The 19475-nt window shown below is 35.5% G+C and overlaps 1 protein-coding gene across 2 annotated transcripts in view; it reads right to left on the minus strand.

Annotated features, from left to right (window-relative positions):
- Nucleotides 1–19475, minus strand: part of KLHL1 (kelch like family member 1) — a 539840-nt gene that overhangs the window by 99125 nt on the left and 421240 nt on the right. For both annotated transcript variants that reach the window (XM_070380850.1, XM_070380849.1), the window contains one exon: nt 15760–15984. In XM_070380850.1, the coding sequence (XP_070236951.1) occupies nt 15760–15984 (225 nt within the window). The remainder of the gene's footprint in view (nt 1–15759; nt 15985–19475) is intronic.

Genomic DNA, 19475 nt, shown 5'->3' on the forward strand with positions numbered 1-19475 from the left:
TTAGTTTTGTGACAAATGCTATTTTTTAAATAAAAGAGGTATGAAGAGGACAGATACATACTGATATAATTAAAGTAGCAAAGGCTAAGCTGAAGCAAGCGTTCCTTCTAAGACAATGAAAACTGACAGTTCAAAATGGAATTTTCTAGACTAATGGGTCATATCACAAACAACTGCAAGGTTTTATTAGGCTGTTATTTTCTTCAGTCCATTCATTACTCGTTGTTATAAGTATAGCTCCTTAAAGTCAGGGAAAACACTGATAATAGATGTCACTTTGGGTTCTCTTTCCTCATATTATATTCAAGAATTTTATTAAGTTATACTCATGACATTGTTTTGAAAATTGTTTCTTGATATTTTAATTTTAACTTCACATTTCCCTTGGCTAGTTTATGAAACCTCATTTGTTTTATTCTTCTGGCAGGTGAGCATTTCTGGATGCATATACACAGATTCCCCAGGCTTTCACCCCAGTTCACCCTCAGTTGTAAATGAAGCATCCTCAGATGGCTTTAGCAATTTTCCTTCAGCCAAGCATGACAGGCCAGAGGTGGAACCGGGCTTCTTAGCAACAAGAAGAAGGAAAATCCAGTGCCATATTAGGACTCACCAAATGTCTGCAGGTGGCAAACAACCCTGTGTTTGCTCTTGGCAAAGAGATTATCTAATGAGATATTTCTCCCATAAGATCAAGAACTCTGTGAAAGTACAACTGTTTATCCTCTATCTTTCCTGATAATGAAGGAGATCTTTGAATCCTAGCATTCAGTTAAGCTCAGTTGCTCAGTCATGTCTGACTCTTTGCAACCCCATAAATCGCGACATGCCAGGCCTCCCTGTCCATCACCAACTCCCTGAGTCTACTCAAACTCATGTCCGTAGAGTCGGTGATGCCATCCAGCCATCTCATCCTCTATTGTCCCCTTCTCCTCCTGCCCTCAATCCCTCCCAGCATCAGAAGCTTTTCCAATGAGTCAACTCTTCGCATGAGGTGGCCAAAGTACTGGAGTTTCAGAATCAGCATGAGTCCTTCCAATGAACACCCAGGACTGATCTCCTTTAGAATGGACTGGTTGGATCTTCTTGCAGCCCAAGGGACTCTCAAGACTCTTCTCCAACACCACAGTTCAAAAGCATCAATTTTTCGGCACTCAGCTTTCTTCACAGTCCAACTCTCACATCCATACATGACCACTGGAAAAACCATAGCCTTGACTAGATGGACCTTTGTTGGCAAAGTAATGTCTCTGTTTTTCAATATGCTATCTAGGTTGGTCATAACTTTCCTTTCAAGGAGTAAGAGTCTTTTAATTTCATGGCTGCAATCCCCATCTGCAGTGATTTTGGAGCCCCCAAAAATAAAGTCTGACACTGTGTCCACTGTTTTCCCATCTATTTGCCATGAAGTGATGGGACCAGATGCCATGATATTAGTTTTCTGAATGTTGAGCTTTAAGTCAACCTGCTGGATCATTGAAAAAGCAAGAGAGTTCCAGAGAAACATCTATTTCTGCTTTATTGACTATGCCAAAGCCTTTGACTGTGTGGATCACAATAAAGTGTGGAAAATTCTGAAAGAGATGGAAATACCAGACCACCTGACCTTCCTCTTGAGAAACCTATATACAGGTCAGGAAGCAACAGTTAAAACTGGACATGGAACCACGGACTGGTTCCAAACTGGGAAAGGAATATGTCAAGGCTGTATATAGTCACCCTGCTTATTTAACTTGTATGCAGAGTACATCATGAGAAACACTGTGCTGGAAGAAGCACAAGCTGGAATCAAGATTGCTGGGAGAAATATCGATAACCTCAGATATGCAGATGACATCACCTTTATGGCAGAAAGTGAAGAGGAGCTAAAGAGCCTCTTGAGGAAAGTGAAAGAGGAGAATGAAAGGTTTAGAAGATTGTTTTTTCTTAAGATGCATCTTTCTTTTTTCAGTCTTACGTTTGTGAGAATAGATTTTGAGGTCCATATCCTTGCTGAAATCAGCAAAATCAAAATATCTGAAGATGTCTTTTTTTTTTCCCTCCCTTCATAGCATGAGGTATAGTTTGGCGTGACATAAATGAGCATCAGAAGTTTATGCATCAGAAGTTTGAAGAATGCTTTCATTATCTGTGGACAATAGCATTGCTATCAAAAAGCCTGACAGCCATCTGGTCATCTTTTATTTTTGTGGACTTTGGTATTTTATTGCAGTTATTTCCTTGTTATTCATACATGGCTATTGTTCTCATTAGCTTAAGTGTGTGTTTTCCTTCTTCGGGAGGTATGTAATTATTTCTTTATCTTTGATATTCTGTAATTTGATACAGATAGAGTGAATTTATTCTTTTTTCACTCATTTTTCTGATTGCCCTCTGGACTACTCATTTTAGAGGTATGAAAATAAATAAATAAAAACCTCAATAAAACAGAATTGAGAGAACAGCAGTGGAGTTCTCATACCTGGTAACAATAGAGGAACCCAACAGGAAGACAGTCTCTTTTCTGGCAAGGATTCAGCCAATGAAAATTCAATTATTAGTTGGATAAAACTCTGGTTTGGATCAAATACCGACTCAGTCTTACTAGAAACTCTAAAATTTACAATCTTAATAACAGTATGTGCATTAAACAACTCATCTACTGACAAAATAAAAGTGTTCATGAATCAATATTGGTGGGAATTTTTTTAAAAGTTTACAAAATGTGCCTGCCTCTCTTGTTCCATCTGTGCAACATACAGCCTGTGGAAGCCTGTATGTACTGCCCCCAAACTTTTAACTTTCCAATGGACCATTTGAGTTCTGGCAAATGAATCATACAATTTCCTCGGTCTTATGGATATAAATATATTTTAGTTTTAGTTTGTATGACTGAAACCTTTCCTTTCTTACAGACTATTTCCTTTTCTACTGCTAAAATATTTTTTGAAAATATTATCCATACCTAGGGGAATGCCTCTCAAACTTCATAAAGAGAGAGGAAACCATTTTCTTGGCCAGGTACTTCTATAATTCTGCCCTATTTGGCTTATTTTGCAACAATTTCACTGTGCTTACCACCCTCAATCCTCTGATTAAGTCCAAAGCATTAACAACATTATGAAGACTCAACTGGAAAGATTTGTCAAGACCCTCCAAACACCTTGACCAAGAGCATTGCTGTTGGTCCTTCTAAACTTCAGATTCACCCCTTTAGGAATTTATAAGCTCTGATCCTGTGAGATAATCACAGGAAGCTTAATATACTTGCCTTCTATTTATTTTGACCCACAACTGATAAAAGATACTCTTGTACTGCAAAAGCATAAATGCTTCTATTAAAAATAACCATGTTCTGGTACAGAAATCTTTTCACAGTGTGCTCAAGGTGAAGACATTAAGCATTACATCTTGCAATCTGGAGATTTTGTCAATTGGAAAATACCAAACTCTCTTCATACTCTCTGGGTACTGCTAACTAACCCTTGTGTCAACAAACTTCACCAAAAAGGTTCTTTGATTCATGTGATACACCTAAAGAAAGCACTGAACACTGACTGGAACTGCACATTATCTGGTAACCTAAAAGTAAACATTTTCTACAATAGAAGCAGAGAACATCTGAGGAGACAACTTCCTCAAGCTATCAAGGTGAGACCTATCATAAATGTGTCTCCCAAACTTACGATGATGATATAATGCTTCAGATGAGCTCCAATGATGATGACCTTGATAATATATGGACTTTAGACAGAAAGTGATTCCAACTCTTCTTTGTTACTCGAATGTGATCATAATAGGTTTCCAATCTGTGCACTTTCCTTCTGATATAAGACAGTACACCTTGGTAAGGTCCTTCCTGATATTAGGGACAAAAAGTCTCTGAAACTAGATGTAACTCTTGATTAACACTGAATTAGAAAAATTTTTTTTGATTAAAGGGGAAAATTTTAAATAATAATAATAATAAACATGAATTTCAATTAACTAGAATTGGGACACCAGAAAGGGGAGCTCTCAGATTCTGAGACAGTAGCAGAAGGACTCCTCTTCTTTCCTTGCAGAGATCCAGAAAATAAAATGTCACGGACTCTTTACTATCATCCTCCCAACTTCCTTTTCCTCTCCATAAAAATGTTCTCCTTCGTTTGTTATGTGGGACCTTGCATATAGCTTACCATAGCAATTCTTTGTTGGCCCCAGTAAACCCATCTTTGTTGGAAAAAATATCTGGTTATTTACTTCAGGTCAGCAGAGGCCATGTATTATACTTCAGAGAAATTCTCTCAGATTATTTCTTATTTTCTCTCTCACTTTCTCAATATTTTTTTTCTAAAACTACCATGAATAACAATATCATACCGATTATTTCTTTGTCTTATCTGTTTTGCCATAATTTTAATTTATTTCCTCTTAATGATTTTTAGAGATGACAATAATGCCAATTTTATTTTTTTCAAAATTCTATTTAATATTTCATTTCAATAAACAAATTTGAAATTTTTTTTATACTTTTCCCTTTTTTTATATAACTGATTATTTCAAAGACTGAATATCTTTTTGGTGACTAGCAAAGAATAACAAATACATTTGTGTTTTTTTTTGCTTTTGGTATTTTAAGTTATTTTTTATTTAAATTTTTTAAAGTTAAAACTGAACCATGTCTGTGTTTTGAGAAGTTGCATTTTTATATATATATATATATTTATTTTATATATATATAAATATATATATATATTTCTCTCTCTCTGTTAATCCCTGAAATATTCCAGGAATTCTTGTTAGTTTGTGAATCCATAATATTAGGTGTTTTATATATATATATAAAATATATATATTAGGTGTTTTATATATATATATATAAAAGTTAAAACTGAACCATGTCTGTGTTTTGAGAAGTTGCATTTTATATATATATATATATTTATTTTTTATATATATATATATAAATATATATATATATATATATTTTTCTCTCTCTGTTAATCCCTGAAATATTCCAGGAATTCTTGTTAGTTTGTGAATCCATAATATTAGGTAATAAGTTCTTAGAGTCAATATACATAGAAGGTTTTCCTGCTAGGAAGGCTAAATGGGATACCAGCCTATAAAACAGATAATCCTTAAATGGCAGAATATAGAGACTTTTGGTTCTGATTTATTAGTTCAAATTGTATCATTTTAGTATAGCTAAATGATTGATATGAAAATAACAAACATACCAGTATCAGCATTTTCCCCTTTTTCACTCAGTGAAATTGAGAAATGTATATAAATTAACACAGAACTTTATATATCTAGTCAATTTCTTTACCTATTCATATACTTATTCATTTGTCTATATCTAAATCTATTTCTGTATATCAAATCTGAAATACTTGGTTGAATCATTACTCAAATTCATTCTATAGAAATTTTCACAGTCAAACATGCTAACAGTTTCAGACACTCAGACACTAAACTGATATTTTTGTGTGCATGTCTTTTAATTTGTGTACATAAAATGAGAGAATGAACCTTAATTAAAAAATAAAATTTTAAAAAATATATAAATATAATATGAGTATCATATTAGGTGTTAGTTCTAGAAGATATCATAGGTATTCATAGAACTCTTTAACTTCATCTTCTTCAGCATTAGTGCTTGGGGCATAGACTTGGATTACTGTGATGCTAAATGGCTTGCCTTGGAAATGAAATAAGATCATTCTGTCATTTCTGACTGTGTGCCCAAATACTGCATCTTGGACACTTCAGATTATGAGGGTTACTCCATTTATTCTAAGGGATTCTTGCCCACCATAGTAGACATAATGGTCATCCAAATTAAAATCACCCATTCCAGTCAATTTTAGGTCACTGATTTCTAAAATGTCGATGTTCACTCTTGCTATCTCCTGCTTGACCGTGCCCAATTTACCTTGATTCATAGACCTAACATTCCAGGTTCCTAGGCAATATTGTTCTTTGCAGCATTTGGACTTTACTTTCACCACCAAACACATCCACAACTGAGCGACGTTTCCACTTTAACCCAGCCACTTCATTCTTTTCTGAGCTGTTTTTGGGCCCTTCCTTAGTAGCATTTTGGGCAGCTACTGACTTAGGGGGTTCACCTTCCAGTGTCATATCTTTTTGACTTTTCTTTGTGTTCATGGGGTTCTTGAGTCAAGAATACTGAAGTGGTTTGCCACTCTCTTCTCCAGTGGACCATGTTTTGTTATGCCCTGACTACCAGGGACATGTCCTTCAGCCACTGTTAGTAACCGGACAGACATGCCCTGCACCCTGGTTGTCCAAATTCTGGTCCTTCTTTAGCCCTTGGGCATGTAAACCTTCACTCACCACTGGGTGTCAGTCAGTGTGCCACGTCGGGGCTGGCCAAAGGACCTGTTGGATCTTCTGGGAAGGGGGTACAGGGAAGACTGGAGCTGAGGTTGGAGGATGATCATGAACTGAGGGCTCCTTGGCCTCACTGTTGCTGCTGGCTGTCCTGGGAACTTTCTGCTACCCACATGGCCCACCACTGGCCAATAGCTGGCCACCATCTTTCCTCTTCTCTAGCTCCTCAGAGTTATTGTCCAGGTCTGGCAAGCCCAGCTGCCCCAGGGTGGTGAGAAGTGCTTCATAACCTCCTGCCCCACCACATTAGGAACTCAGGGCTCTGGTCACTACCCTACTCCCACCATGGAACTCCACCAAACACCAAAAAGATGTCTTTTTTTCAGAGGAGACTGGAATGTAGAAGTAAGAAGTCAAGAGATACCTGGCAAATTTGGCCTTGGAGTACAAAATGAAGCAGGGCAAAGGCTAACATAGTGTTGTCAAGAGAACATACTGGCCATTGCAAATACCCTCTCCCACCAATGCAAGAAATGACTGTGGCTCAGATCATGAACCCCTTATTGCAAATTTCAGACTTAAATTGAAGAAAGTAGGGAAAACAACTAGGACATTGAGTATGACCTAAATCACATTTCTATGATTATACAGTGGAGGTGATGAACAGATTCAAGGGAGTAGATTGGAGTGACTGAGTGACTAAAGAACTATGGATGGAGGTTCATAATATTGCATGGTGACCAAAACAATATCCCAAGAGGAAGAAATGCAAAAAGGCAAAATGATTGTCTAAGGAGCCCTTACAAATAGCTGAGAAAAGAAGAGAAGTGAAAGGCAAAAGCAAAAGGGAAAGATATTCCCATATGAATGTAGAGTTCTAGAGAATAGGAAGGTGACATAGGAATGCCTTCTTAAGTGAACAATGCAAAGAAATAGAAAAAAGCAATAGAATGACTAGACATCACTTCAAGAAAAGTGGCAATACCAAGGGACTATTTCATGTAAAGATGGGACAATAAAGGACAGAAACGATATGGACCTAACAGAAGCAAAAGATGTTAAGAAGAAGAAGAAGCAAGAATGCATGGAAGAACTGTAAAAAAAAAAAAAGAGAGAGATCTTAGTGATTGAGATAACCAGGATACTGTGGTCACTCACCTAGAGCTAGAGCCCTGAGTGTGAAGTCAAGTGGGCCTTAGGAAGCATTACTATGAGCAAAGATAGTGGAGGTAATGAAATCCCAGGTGAGCTGTTTCAAATCCTAAAAGATGATGCTGTTAAAGTGCTGCACTCAATATGCCAACAAATTTGGAAAACCCGGCAGTGGCCACAGGAATGGAAAAGGTCAGTTTTCATTCTAATCCCAAAGAAAAGCAATGCCAAAGAATTTTCAAACTACCATACAATTGCACTCATTTCACATGCTAGCAATATTATGCTCAAAATCCTTCAAGTAAGAGATCAGTAGTACATAAGCCAAGAATTTCCAGATGTACAAGCTAGATTTTAAAAAAGGTAGAGAAATGAGATCTAATTGCCAACATCCTCTGGATGATAGAAAACAAGATAATTGAAAAAAAAAATCTACTTCTCCTTCATTGACTACACTAAAGCCTTTACTATGTGGATCACAACAAACAGTGGAAAATTCTTCAAGAGACAGGAATACCAGACCATCTTACCTGCCTCCTGAGAAACCTGTATACAAGTCAAGAAGCAATAGTTAGAACCAGACATGGAATAATGTATTGGTTCAAAATTAGGAACGGAGTAGGTCAAGGCTGCTTATTTAACTTATATTCAGACTACATGATGCAATTTGCTGGTCTGGATAACTCACAAGCTGGAATCAAGATAAACAGGAGAAATATCAACAACCTCAGATATGTAGATGATGTCACTTTAATGGCAGAAATTAGAGAGGAACTAAAGAGCCTCCTGATGAAGGTGAAAGAGGAGGCTGAAAAATCTGGCTTAAAATTCAACATTCAAAAAACAAAGATCATGGCATCCAGTCTTATCACTTCAAGGCAAATAAATGGGAAAAAAGTGGAAATAGTGGCAGATTTTATTTTTTTGGGTACCAAAATTACTGTGGATTGTGACTGTAGCCATGAAATTAAAAGACATTTGCTCCCTGAAAGAAAAGCTATGACAAACATAGACAGCGTTTTAAAAAACAGAGACATCACTTTGCCTACAAAAGTGGTACTTACAGTTAAAGCTATGGGTTTTCCAGTACAAATGTACAGATGTGAGAGTTGGATCGTAAAGAAAGTTGAGCACTGAAGTTAATACTTCAAAACTGGTGTGGCAAAGACTCTTGAAAATCCCTTGGACAGGAAGGAAATCAAACCAGTCAATCTAAAAGGAAATCAACTCTGAATATTCATTGGAAGGACTGATGTTGAAGCTGAAACTCCAATATTTTGGCCACCTGATGTGAAGAGCTAAGTCATTGGAAAGGACCCTGATGCTGGGAATGATTGAAGGCAGGAGGAGAAGTGGGTAACAGAAGGTGAGATGATTGGATGGCATCACTGACTCAACAGACATGAGTTGAGCAAGCTCTGGGAGATAGTGAAAGGCAGGGAAGCTTGGCATGCTGCAATTCATAGGGTTGTTCAGAGTCAGACACGACTTAGCAATTGAAAAACAAAAATATTTGTTATTATTATTAACTTATTGGCAACAGCATGTTATATTAGAAAAAAAATATGACTTTGGAGCTAAAAAAATAACAAGTACAAATCTTCTTTACAAGGTGGGTGACATAGAGAAAGCTAATTGGCCACTTGGTCCATGATTTTTTAAACCTTAAAACTGCAAAAATGTCTAAATTATAAGGTGGTTGTGGTTTGCAAGGAGATCCAGCCAGTCCATCCTAAAGTAAATCAGTCCTGAATAGTCATTGGAAGGACTGATGCTGAAGCTGAAACTCCAATACTTTAGCCACCTCATGCGAAGAACTGACTCACTGGAAAAGACCCTGATGCTGGGAAAGATTGAAGGCAGGAGAAGAAGGGGATGACAGAGGATGAGATGGTTGGATGGCATCAGTGACTCAATGGACATGAGTTTGAGTAAACTTCGGGAGTTAGTGATGGACAGGGAGGCCTGGCGTGCTGCAATCCATGGGGTCGCAAAGAGTCGGACACAACTGAGTGACTGAACTGAACTGTGAGTATTTAATCAGCTAGTAAATGTCGAATACAGATTGAACATTTTTTTTTTTTACATTGCCTCTGAATGGGAATATCCTTCTTATTTTAAGAATGTTCACACATATGATTAGCCATTTGAAGCAGCCTTGTCTACCATGATAGATGACAACAGTTTGAGTTGCCTCTTATTCCTGACTAAAAAGCTGAGGTCAGTGACTCAGAGCTATCTCACAGATCTCTAGAGTGAGTAGAAGCAACGATGCCAGTTGGGGCACCCAGTACCTTTCCTGGAAGCATGTTTGTCCTTATCAGACTTTCCAAGGGGTGTCATTTTTTCACTTGAATTAACAAGTCTGTCTTAATTTCAGCCATGTTCCAGGACATCTAATCAATTTCATAAGCTAAACATTATGTTTATTTGTTTTTCAGTTGTTGTTGTTGTTTTTTTTGGTTTGTGTACAGCCTGAAGTTTCATACATTATGTTTGTCTGTTATGTATGTGTCCTTTTGGCTCAAGGGTGGCTAACTTCACCATCTATGGGGAAGAGTCATTGCTCACCAACATAGTTGACAAAAGGCCAACATCAGTGTTATTCTCATTGCTTTTACAATGTTTTCCTGTGCTGATGGCTAGACCATATAAGACACTTGTAAAGTTTTAGTAGCCATTATGTTTTCAAAAGACTCCTTTTTTTATAGATTAGCCAGTTTTTGCTTATTGTACCCACATAAAAACCATCTCTATTGTTGACATCTGCAGCAATGACACAATAAAAGATAATGAGAACACTGACAAAATGTTTAAAAATCAGAACTCTGAAAGAGAAATAAAAACATTAAATATTTGAAGAGATTTATTCAAGAAAAAAATAAAAACAGCTTAATCTACATAAGAATAATGAGCTCTATGGTTTTATTACAAGCACCTTTTCCCTAACTGTCCAGTAATCTTGAAAACCAACAACCTCACGATCAAGGTAGTGATGAAATCTAACAGCATATCAGTCAATGAAGGGCTCTGGACAGATTTTGGAGATTCCTCAGAAGTCTCATTCTTAGGAAATTGCTCTTATTCTGATGGGTCTGGTCGTTTTCTGAAAACCTACACTTGCAAGAGTTTCTTGTTTCACCTGATTAAGGCTTCTTCTTACTGAGAATGCTCCAGGATGTGTGTCAAAAAAAAAAAAAAAAAATCAGTGGCAATTACTTAATGTCAATGCAGCCTGAGGTGGTGAAAACAGTTAAAGCAAACAAGAAGCTGAAAACAACAACAACAACAACAGAAGAAGAACTGGGGAAAGGATGTCCATGGAGAAATTTGAAAAAATTGACGTATTCCTGGTACTCTTAAAGGTCATGTGCACGTACACAGGTAAAATCTGTGAAGGTAATAAGTTTTCATCTCCATCTGACCTTGAGGATTTGTGTAAGCAGGAATGAAAGATAAGTCATGAAGAGTCTAGCTCCTGCTAAAAATCTACTTATGATGTTTTAAACCTGATCATAAGCTATTACAAAGCCTTTACCTGGCAGGTCTCATAGGAGAAAGCTATTATCCCTATACCAATTTTGGTGCAAAACCAAAGTACTGCAAACTTTCAAGAAAATTGCATTGAAGCTGATCATGCTCTTCACATATTGGCATTTCTCTCCCAGCCACCTTTCATCCTAAGGTATCCATGTCTGAGTCTTGGCAAGAGGTCTTCTTCAGGCACTTCTGCCAAGACCTTTATGAGGAAAGGAGAAAGAAAACTTGCCTTTGCTTAGGGGCTCAGTGTTCATGTTGGGGCAATCTTTCAACACTTCAGTGGTCAGTTTACAACTCTGCCTTATCAGGAGCTCAGCTGAACTGGGAGATAGCTGGGTTCAATAACCTACAAGTAGGATGAACTCAAAACTAGGCACACATAGGCATATCACACACTGTTAAAAGTCAAAGTGAGAATCTTATAAGTAGCAAAAGAGTAGCAACTTATCAGGCACAAAGGATTCTCAAAAAGATTAACAGTTCATTTCTCATCAAGGAGACCAAAAGACATGGTATGGCATATTCAAAGTGTTAACATAAAAAGACTGTTAAGAATTTTATGTCCTTTAAAAATAAAGGAGAAATGATCGTATATCAAGATTTTAAAAAATAAATAAACAAAACATAAAGGGAATTTGTTGCTAATAGATCTTCCCTGAAAGGGGTACTTTGGGTCAGGCTGTAGACATTTCTAGATAGGAACATAAATTCACAAGAAGAGTAAAGAACTCTATTAAGGTAATAACTGTATTTTTAATAATTTATAGCACTTTATTTTCTCCTGTCATTATAAAGACATCTGCATAAAGTAATAATTTTAAAACTGTATTGAGACGGATGTATAATGTATAAATATGCAATTTGTATGACAATAACAGATATGTGGCTATTAAACACAGTCCTACATAAGTCAGAGAGCTGACATTATCCAATTTCAAATCTTATTACAAAGCTACAGTAATCAAGGCAGTGTGGTATTGGTGTAAGTATAGGTAGGGATATTAATAGAGTAGAATTTAATGTCTATAAATAAATCTCCATATTTATGGCCAATAAATTTTTCATGATGTGCCAAGATAAGTCAATGGAAAGGAAAGATTTTTTTCAACAAAGAACAGTGAAACAACATGCAAAAATGATGTTAAACTATTAGCTCACATCATATTAATAAATAGATTATGTTTTTAAATTTAAGACCAAAAGGTATAAAATTTCTAAAGTATTAACATAAATTTTATGACCATCAATTAGACAATATTTTCTCTTATATTCCACTAAAAGCAGAAGCAACAAAAGAAAGGAAAATAAATTTAACTTTAGTAAGTCAATAGTTATTGTGCTTCAAAGGGTCCTATCAAAAAGTTAAATTAGAACCCATAGAATGGAATGAAATATTTGCAATCTTATATCTGATAGAAAACTCATATATAGAATATAAAGTGGACAATAAAAGAAAAAGAAAACTGAACAAAACTTATATATATTTATCCAGAGAAGGTACAAATGGTCAATAAGCACATGAAATATTTCTCAAAATTATTCATTAGAGAAATTTTTATAAAATCATGAGATAACATTGTGATCATTATAATAGAAAAAGAATAAACAATAACAAGTGTTGTCAAGGATGTGGAAAAATTGGCACCCTCATATTTTGCTGAGGAGATGGAAAATGGAACAGCTATTCTGGAAAATAGCTTGGCAGTTCATCCAAAATTTAAAGATGGAGCTACCGTGTAACTCAACAACTTTTCTCATATGTACATATCCAACAGAACTTAACATATATATTCATACAAAAATACATACATGGATTTTCATTTTAGTTTTATTCATAATAACCAAAAAGTGGAAACAAATCAGAAAACCACAAATTATATGATTGTATTTAAATGAATTATCTTGAGTTGGCAATTTCACCAGGACAGAAAATCGTTTAATTTTTGCTAAAGGGTCCAGGCAGGTGGGGCAATATTGAGTGACTGCTATTGATTACAGGGTTTCTTTTTAGGATGATAAAAATATTTTGGAGTTTGATAGTGGTGATGACTACATAACTCTATGAATAGACTCAAAAGTACTCAATTCTACACTTTAACACCTAATTTTATCTCATTTGAAAACTAAACAAACAAAAACAAATCCTATCATATATTTAACATGCAACACAAAGCATGGCATATAGAAAATCCATAATCAACAACAGCTATATTACTATTTTGTCAATTTTTCCTAAAACTACTTACTTGCAAACAGTGTATTATAAGAATGACTTATTCAACTTTATACAAAATAAATGTTGTGGGAAAGAAGACATGATTTATAGAACTATGTGTTTCACAGATATAATGCTAAAATAAAAACTCAGCAACTCGGCAGGCAATTGTGGTCTTCATTAGCTTCATTCCCTAGAGAGATGCATTACTCCCTGATATCATAGACTTAACATGAATACAGTTTTATTTGCTATTTCATCCAGCAGAAAGAATCAATCTTCATTTATTGATATCTATGAAATGTTTTTGACCACATATTCAACTTTAACAACCAAAGAACTCATGTGGCTTTCTAATATAATCATGTAAGGATTTTTTTCAAACAAATCTAGGTGAGGGAAAGTTATATAGGTCAACTAAATTATTTTGAGATTTTATTTTATATTAAAATTTTACTTTAGTGTCTTGCCACTTGGAGTATAATATGGGATACATGGGCAATCTTGTAATCTCACTGCATATCACAGAGCAAGACATTTACTAACTATGGCAAATAAAATAAAAATCAGAAAACTGATAAAAGTGGAGGTAAATCAAAAGAACAAAAAGGTAAGTTGTTTTAGTTCAGAGCTATTTTTAAAGTTTGTCTTAGATGATGGCAGATATGAATTATATTTTAGTGCTGAAAACCTTAAACTACCATTAATTTTTGCTTTTTAAATGCTTTATGAGTTTGCTTTCCTTTGAAAGTCTGGATCAGTAAATTTGCAATTAGACCTCAATATCTTTCTAATGTATATTTCTAAACGTACTTAGTCGACTATCTGACATATTTCAGGTCTTCAAAAAACTAACCAGGACTTCTTACAATCCACAGGATGAGAAACACAAATTCAGGATCTATATTATATGACTCTTTTTCAAATATTTGTTGATGAATTTATAATTTACAAGTGATTTCACATTCATTATCATCATTCAATTTTAATCTAATTCATAACCTTGAATTGGTGGCAAATGAAGAAATGAAGACTCATAGTTTAACTGCTGGTCCCAAATCAAGCCAATATCCACTGATAGATTGAAAACTCACACCCAGAACTTCTGAATCCAAATACAGTTCACCCCATCTCCAGGTTACTCCCTAGTGGAGATTAGTTGAGTCCTATTATATTGATTTCTAGTGCCTATTGAGGAGTCACTCTTTTCCTAAATCTGTTCTGCCCTCTCCCATGGACTTTTCAAGATGGCAACAATTAAATGCAAAGATTTGACTATCCACTAATGCTAGAGAAAACCACCTTAATTGCTTTCTCAATTCACATTAACTGTTTCTTCTTCCATATTGTATTACTCTGGTCTTTCCATGATAGTTCTGCATTTTCTATTCATAGTAGATGAATTTTACATGCTGTATGAGTATCATACTTTGAAAACTGAAAATAACTTGAGGTCTACTCATCTAGGTATATTTTTTACAAGTCCTTGCTTTTATTTTATTTAAGAAAATGAGGTACAGTTGATATAGCACATTAGTTTCCTGTACAAATAATGATTCAATGTTTGTATATTTTGCAGAATGACCACCACAGTAGTTCAGTTAACATCCATCTTGACACATGGTTGCAATTTTTCCCCATATGATGAGAACTTTCAAGATCCATTCTCCTACTACTTTCAAATATGCAATAAAGTTTTATTAATTATAGTCACCATGCTGTACATTATATCTCCATGACTTACTCATTTTATAACTGGAAATTTTTAATGTTGAGTCCCTTCACCCATTTCACCCACTCTCAAAACCCTGCTTCAGGCAACAACCAATCTTTGCTCTAAATCCATGATTTTTTTTTTTTCCAGATTCCACATGTAAATGAGGTCATATGGTTATTTTTCTCTATTTAACTTATTTCACTAGGCATAATTCCCTCAAAGCCCATCCATGTTGTTGCAAATGGCAGAATTTCATTATTCTTAATGGTTGAACAATATTTCATCATGTATATGTATCACATTTTCTTTTTCCATTCATTCATTGATGGAAACCAAGGATATTTCATGTTGGTATATTTAACATCACTCTTTTAACAGTTTAATGCACATTGGTCAACACAGGAAAATGTCAAGAATCTATCTATCTATATATATGTTCTATATATATATATATATATCAACATATATATACATGAGTTCACAGCTTATCTCAAGTTAATGATAATTGATCAAAATAATACTATATCTGAACACACATTCTTACTTTCCCTGGTGGCTCAGACAGTAAAGCGTCTGTGTACAATATGGGAGACCTGGGTTCGTTCCCTGGGTCAGGAAGATTCCCTGGAGAAGGAAATGGCAACCCACTCCAGTACTCTTGCCTAGAAAATCCCATGGACGGAGGAGCCTGGTGCAGGCTACTGTCCATGGGGTCACAAAGAGTCGGACATGGCTAAGCAACTTCACTTTCATTCACTTTCTTACTTTCAATAAAATACTTCCCAAAAATGACATTAATAAAGAAGAATCTTACCTAGACCATGTCTATGCGTTGACATTGGTGGTAAAACAGTCCAAGTTTTGGTTTTGGGGTTGTAACATTCAACAGTGTTCAATGTCTTCAAGCCATCTCGACCTCCAATTACAAAGAGTTTGTCATCAATAACAGCCACACCAAACTGCAATCTTCTGCCGTTCATCATCCCTGCCTGGATCCACAAATTTGTTCTGAGGTCATATTTCTCTATGGTTGTAGCTCCTGATAAAATATAAATCAAAAAGTCACTGTTTACTATGAATCCAAAAAAGAATCTTCCCAAGACACTGCACAAATTAGGATATGAAAACGTTCTTGTCACAATCACTTTTCTTGAAGAAAACGATGGCAAGAAAACAAAGGGAGTGGTAACTTAAGTACCTTATTTTCTCTTCTTGGCAGAGAAGGCATTAATGATTAAAGTAGACACATATGTTCAGCTTATTGAATTACATAATGATCTCATGCTAAACTACTGACTCAATGAAATCATTATTTAGCATGACAGTTCTGTAAATTTTATAGTTTCCCTTTATCATTGTTTGCTATAAAAAAAAGTAATATAAGCCTAGCCTAAAAAGAAATATATTAAAGTCCTTTTAAATAAATAAGTTACACATGCTATCTGTATAATTTCTGAGAGTTGAAGAGAGGTTAATTTAGCAAATCCTTTACCAAATTGCTTTAAAATTTGTCTTATGTCTTAAATAACAAAGGTTTTAAAAGTCAGCTTTAAGATATGCAAACAAATGTTAGCGATGCCTTTTTTTTTTAACCTTATTTTTAATAAAATGCATCCAGGAAATAGCAATAGAATTTAGATACATGAAATGATCTCCTATCCTTATCAACTATGTTATAATCTAAATAAAATAGCTTATCTTTCCTAAAAGCTTTTTAATGAATAAGTTTGAGAAATGCAGTGAATCTGACTAGTAAAATTGAAATTGAGAGAATAAGCTAAATCATTAATGACATATGTTTTAAGGGATTCAGTTAAATATTTCACATTAAAAATATCTAACTTGAACTAATTCACAAATGTTTATATGATAAGTTATAAGCCAGTAAACACTGATCTTGCTCTGTGTTTCATCATGTTTAGACTCATATTCATCAATGTTACATCCTTAATGATTAAATATCCCTACATTTACAAGTCAATGTTTTGTGTACTTTCACTTATGCACTAAAAATTATTTTACTTGTAATATATTACAAGTTTGCAAACTAGGGAAGACATTCTTCAGAGGTCTCATTTACTCATAGAACCTAACAAGCAATGAACTAAACAAATATAAACTTGGCAGGAAAAGTTCTACTAATTGAGGTAAAAATGGTGTAAATTATGCTCAATTTTTATTCAAAAGTGAAAAAGCAGTAATAATATAAATACTGAGTTAGAATGAATTAAATTTGGCTTTCTGATATTATTAAATACATTAGCTAATTTTCATACAGCTAAATATCAAGTATTATAGTACTATTAACATTGTTAGAGTAAAAATGAACTTTAATATTCATGAAAGTTATTTGAAACAGTTTGTTAACATAAAATACTATTTAAATAAATCTGCTTATTTTATGCTTAAATGTAATTATTATGAAAGTGAAAGTCTCTCAGTTGTGTCCGACTCTTTGCTACCTCATGGACTATACAGTCCTTGGAATTCTCCAGGCCAGAATACTGGAGTGGGTAGCCTTTTACCTTCTCCAGGGGATCTTCCCAACCCGGGGCTTGAACCCAGATCTCCTGCATTGTAGGTGAATTCTTTATGTTTTACATTAAAGTTTTATTCAAATACACAAAATTTGAAATTCCAAGGTGAACTAAAGTATTAAACAATTTCAAGGTCATCTGAATTATCAAAGCTTAATAGCACTGGAATGCCATGAATGTCTCAAAACTGAGTTGTATGTTATATGCAAATGCCTCTCTCTTATGACCAACTCTTGACAAATCATGACAGAAGAAATAGTATAACCTAATCGTAATTAATCCATTGCCAAGAAACCCATATTTTGCAGATCTGGGTATGCAAGGAAATAAATGTCTGAACAACTATTTTCTTAATCTCCAAAACCTTGATCAAATTTTCTGCTGGGAATCTAAAGTATAGTCATCTTTCTAAGAGAAAATCATTGAAAATATGTGAAGTCAATGGCCTCTGAACAACCAAAGATGACGCTATTCAAAGGGAATATTGAGAACTAGATTTGAGATTCAAAGTATCATTCAAGCAAACTAGGCATGTCTTAAACCTCAACACATGGCAGGATTTTTAGTTTTTACAGTGTTTTTCCTCTAGCTGTAGATTTCAAAGGTGACCTATATATTTTTATCCTAAAGTAACTATTCAAAAGCAGAGACATTACTTTGCCAAAAACGTCCATCTAGTCAAGGCTATGGTTTTTCCAGTGGTCATGTATGAATGTGAGAGTTGGACTATGAAGAAAGCTGAGCACTGAAGAATTGATGCTTTGGAACTGTGGTTTTGGAGAAGACTTTTGAGAGTCCCTTAGACTGCAGGGAGATCCGACCAATCCATTCTAAAGGAGATCAGTCCTGGTGTTCTTTGGAAGGAATGATGCTAAAGCTGAAACTCCAGTACTTTGGCCACCTCATGTGAAGAGTTGGCTCATTGGAAAAGACTCTGATGCTGGGAGGAATTGGGGGCAAGAGGAGAAGGGGATGACAGAGGATGAGATAGCTGGATGGCATCACCGACTTGATGGACGTGAGTGAACTCCGGGAGTTGGTGATGGACAGGGAGGCCTGGCGTGCTGCAATTCATGGGGTCGCAAAGAGTCGGACACGACTGAGTGACTGAACTGAACTGAACTACATCAGAAATAGGAATGCATTCCTATACTCATTATGCAAAATTTTAAAGTTGTTTAAACTTACTATGGCTATTGTAAAAAATTATCTCAAATTAGCAGCCTAACAAACACACACTATCTCTTAGTTCTGAAGGTCAGGCATTCAAATTAGATCTTGTGTTAAAATCAAGGTGTTGGCAGCTCTTTCTTTCAGGAGGCTCTAGAGAAGTGGTGCTTAGACCTCACATGTTCTTTGTGACCTCTTCTTCCATCTTCAGGGCCCGCAACATAGTGCTTCTCTGACAGTAATTCTTGTGATTATAATAGGCTCACCCGAAATTTAACTTGAGTTAATGTAGAAAAATCTATTTAAGGTTAGCCAATTAGCAACCTTAATTCCCTTCACAACCAGCCCCTTTCCTGCACTTGCTATGTAAACTAACATACTCATATCCTGGGGATCCCTGGGTCAGGAAGATCCCCTGGAGAAGGAAATGGCAACCCACTCCAGTACTCTTGCCTGGAGAATCCCATGGAGGGAGGAGCCTGGTAGGCTACAGTCCATGGGGTCACAAAGAGTCGGACACGACTGAGAGACTTCACTTCACATACATACATGTTAGTCGCTCAGTTGTCTCTAACTGCGATTTCACGGACTGTAGCCTGCAAGGCTCCTCTGTCCATGGGACTCTCTAGGGAAGAATACTGGAGCGGATTGTTATTGCCTTCTCCAGAGGATCTTCCTGACCCAAGGATCAAATCCAGGTCTCCTGAATTGCAGGCAGATTCTTTACCATCTGAGCTATAAGGAAGTCCCATAGATATCTTTGGGAGGCATTATTTTCCTACCCCAGAAACCAAAGTCTATGTTCACTCTACTCTTCAGTTTT

This window comes from Bos mutus, chromosome 12 (assembly GCF_027580195.1).
Source record: "Bos mutus isolate GX-2022 chromosome 12, NWIPB_WYAK_1.1, whole genome shotgun sequence".
Taxonomy (NCBI): domain Eukaryota; kingdom Metazoa; phylum Chordata; class Mammalia; order Artiodactyla; family Bovidae; genus Bos; species Bos mutus.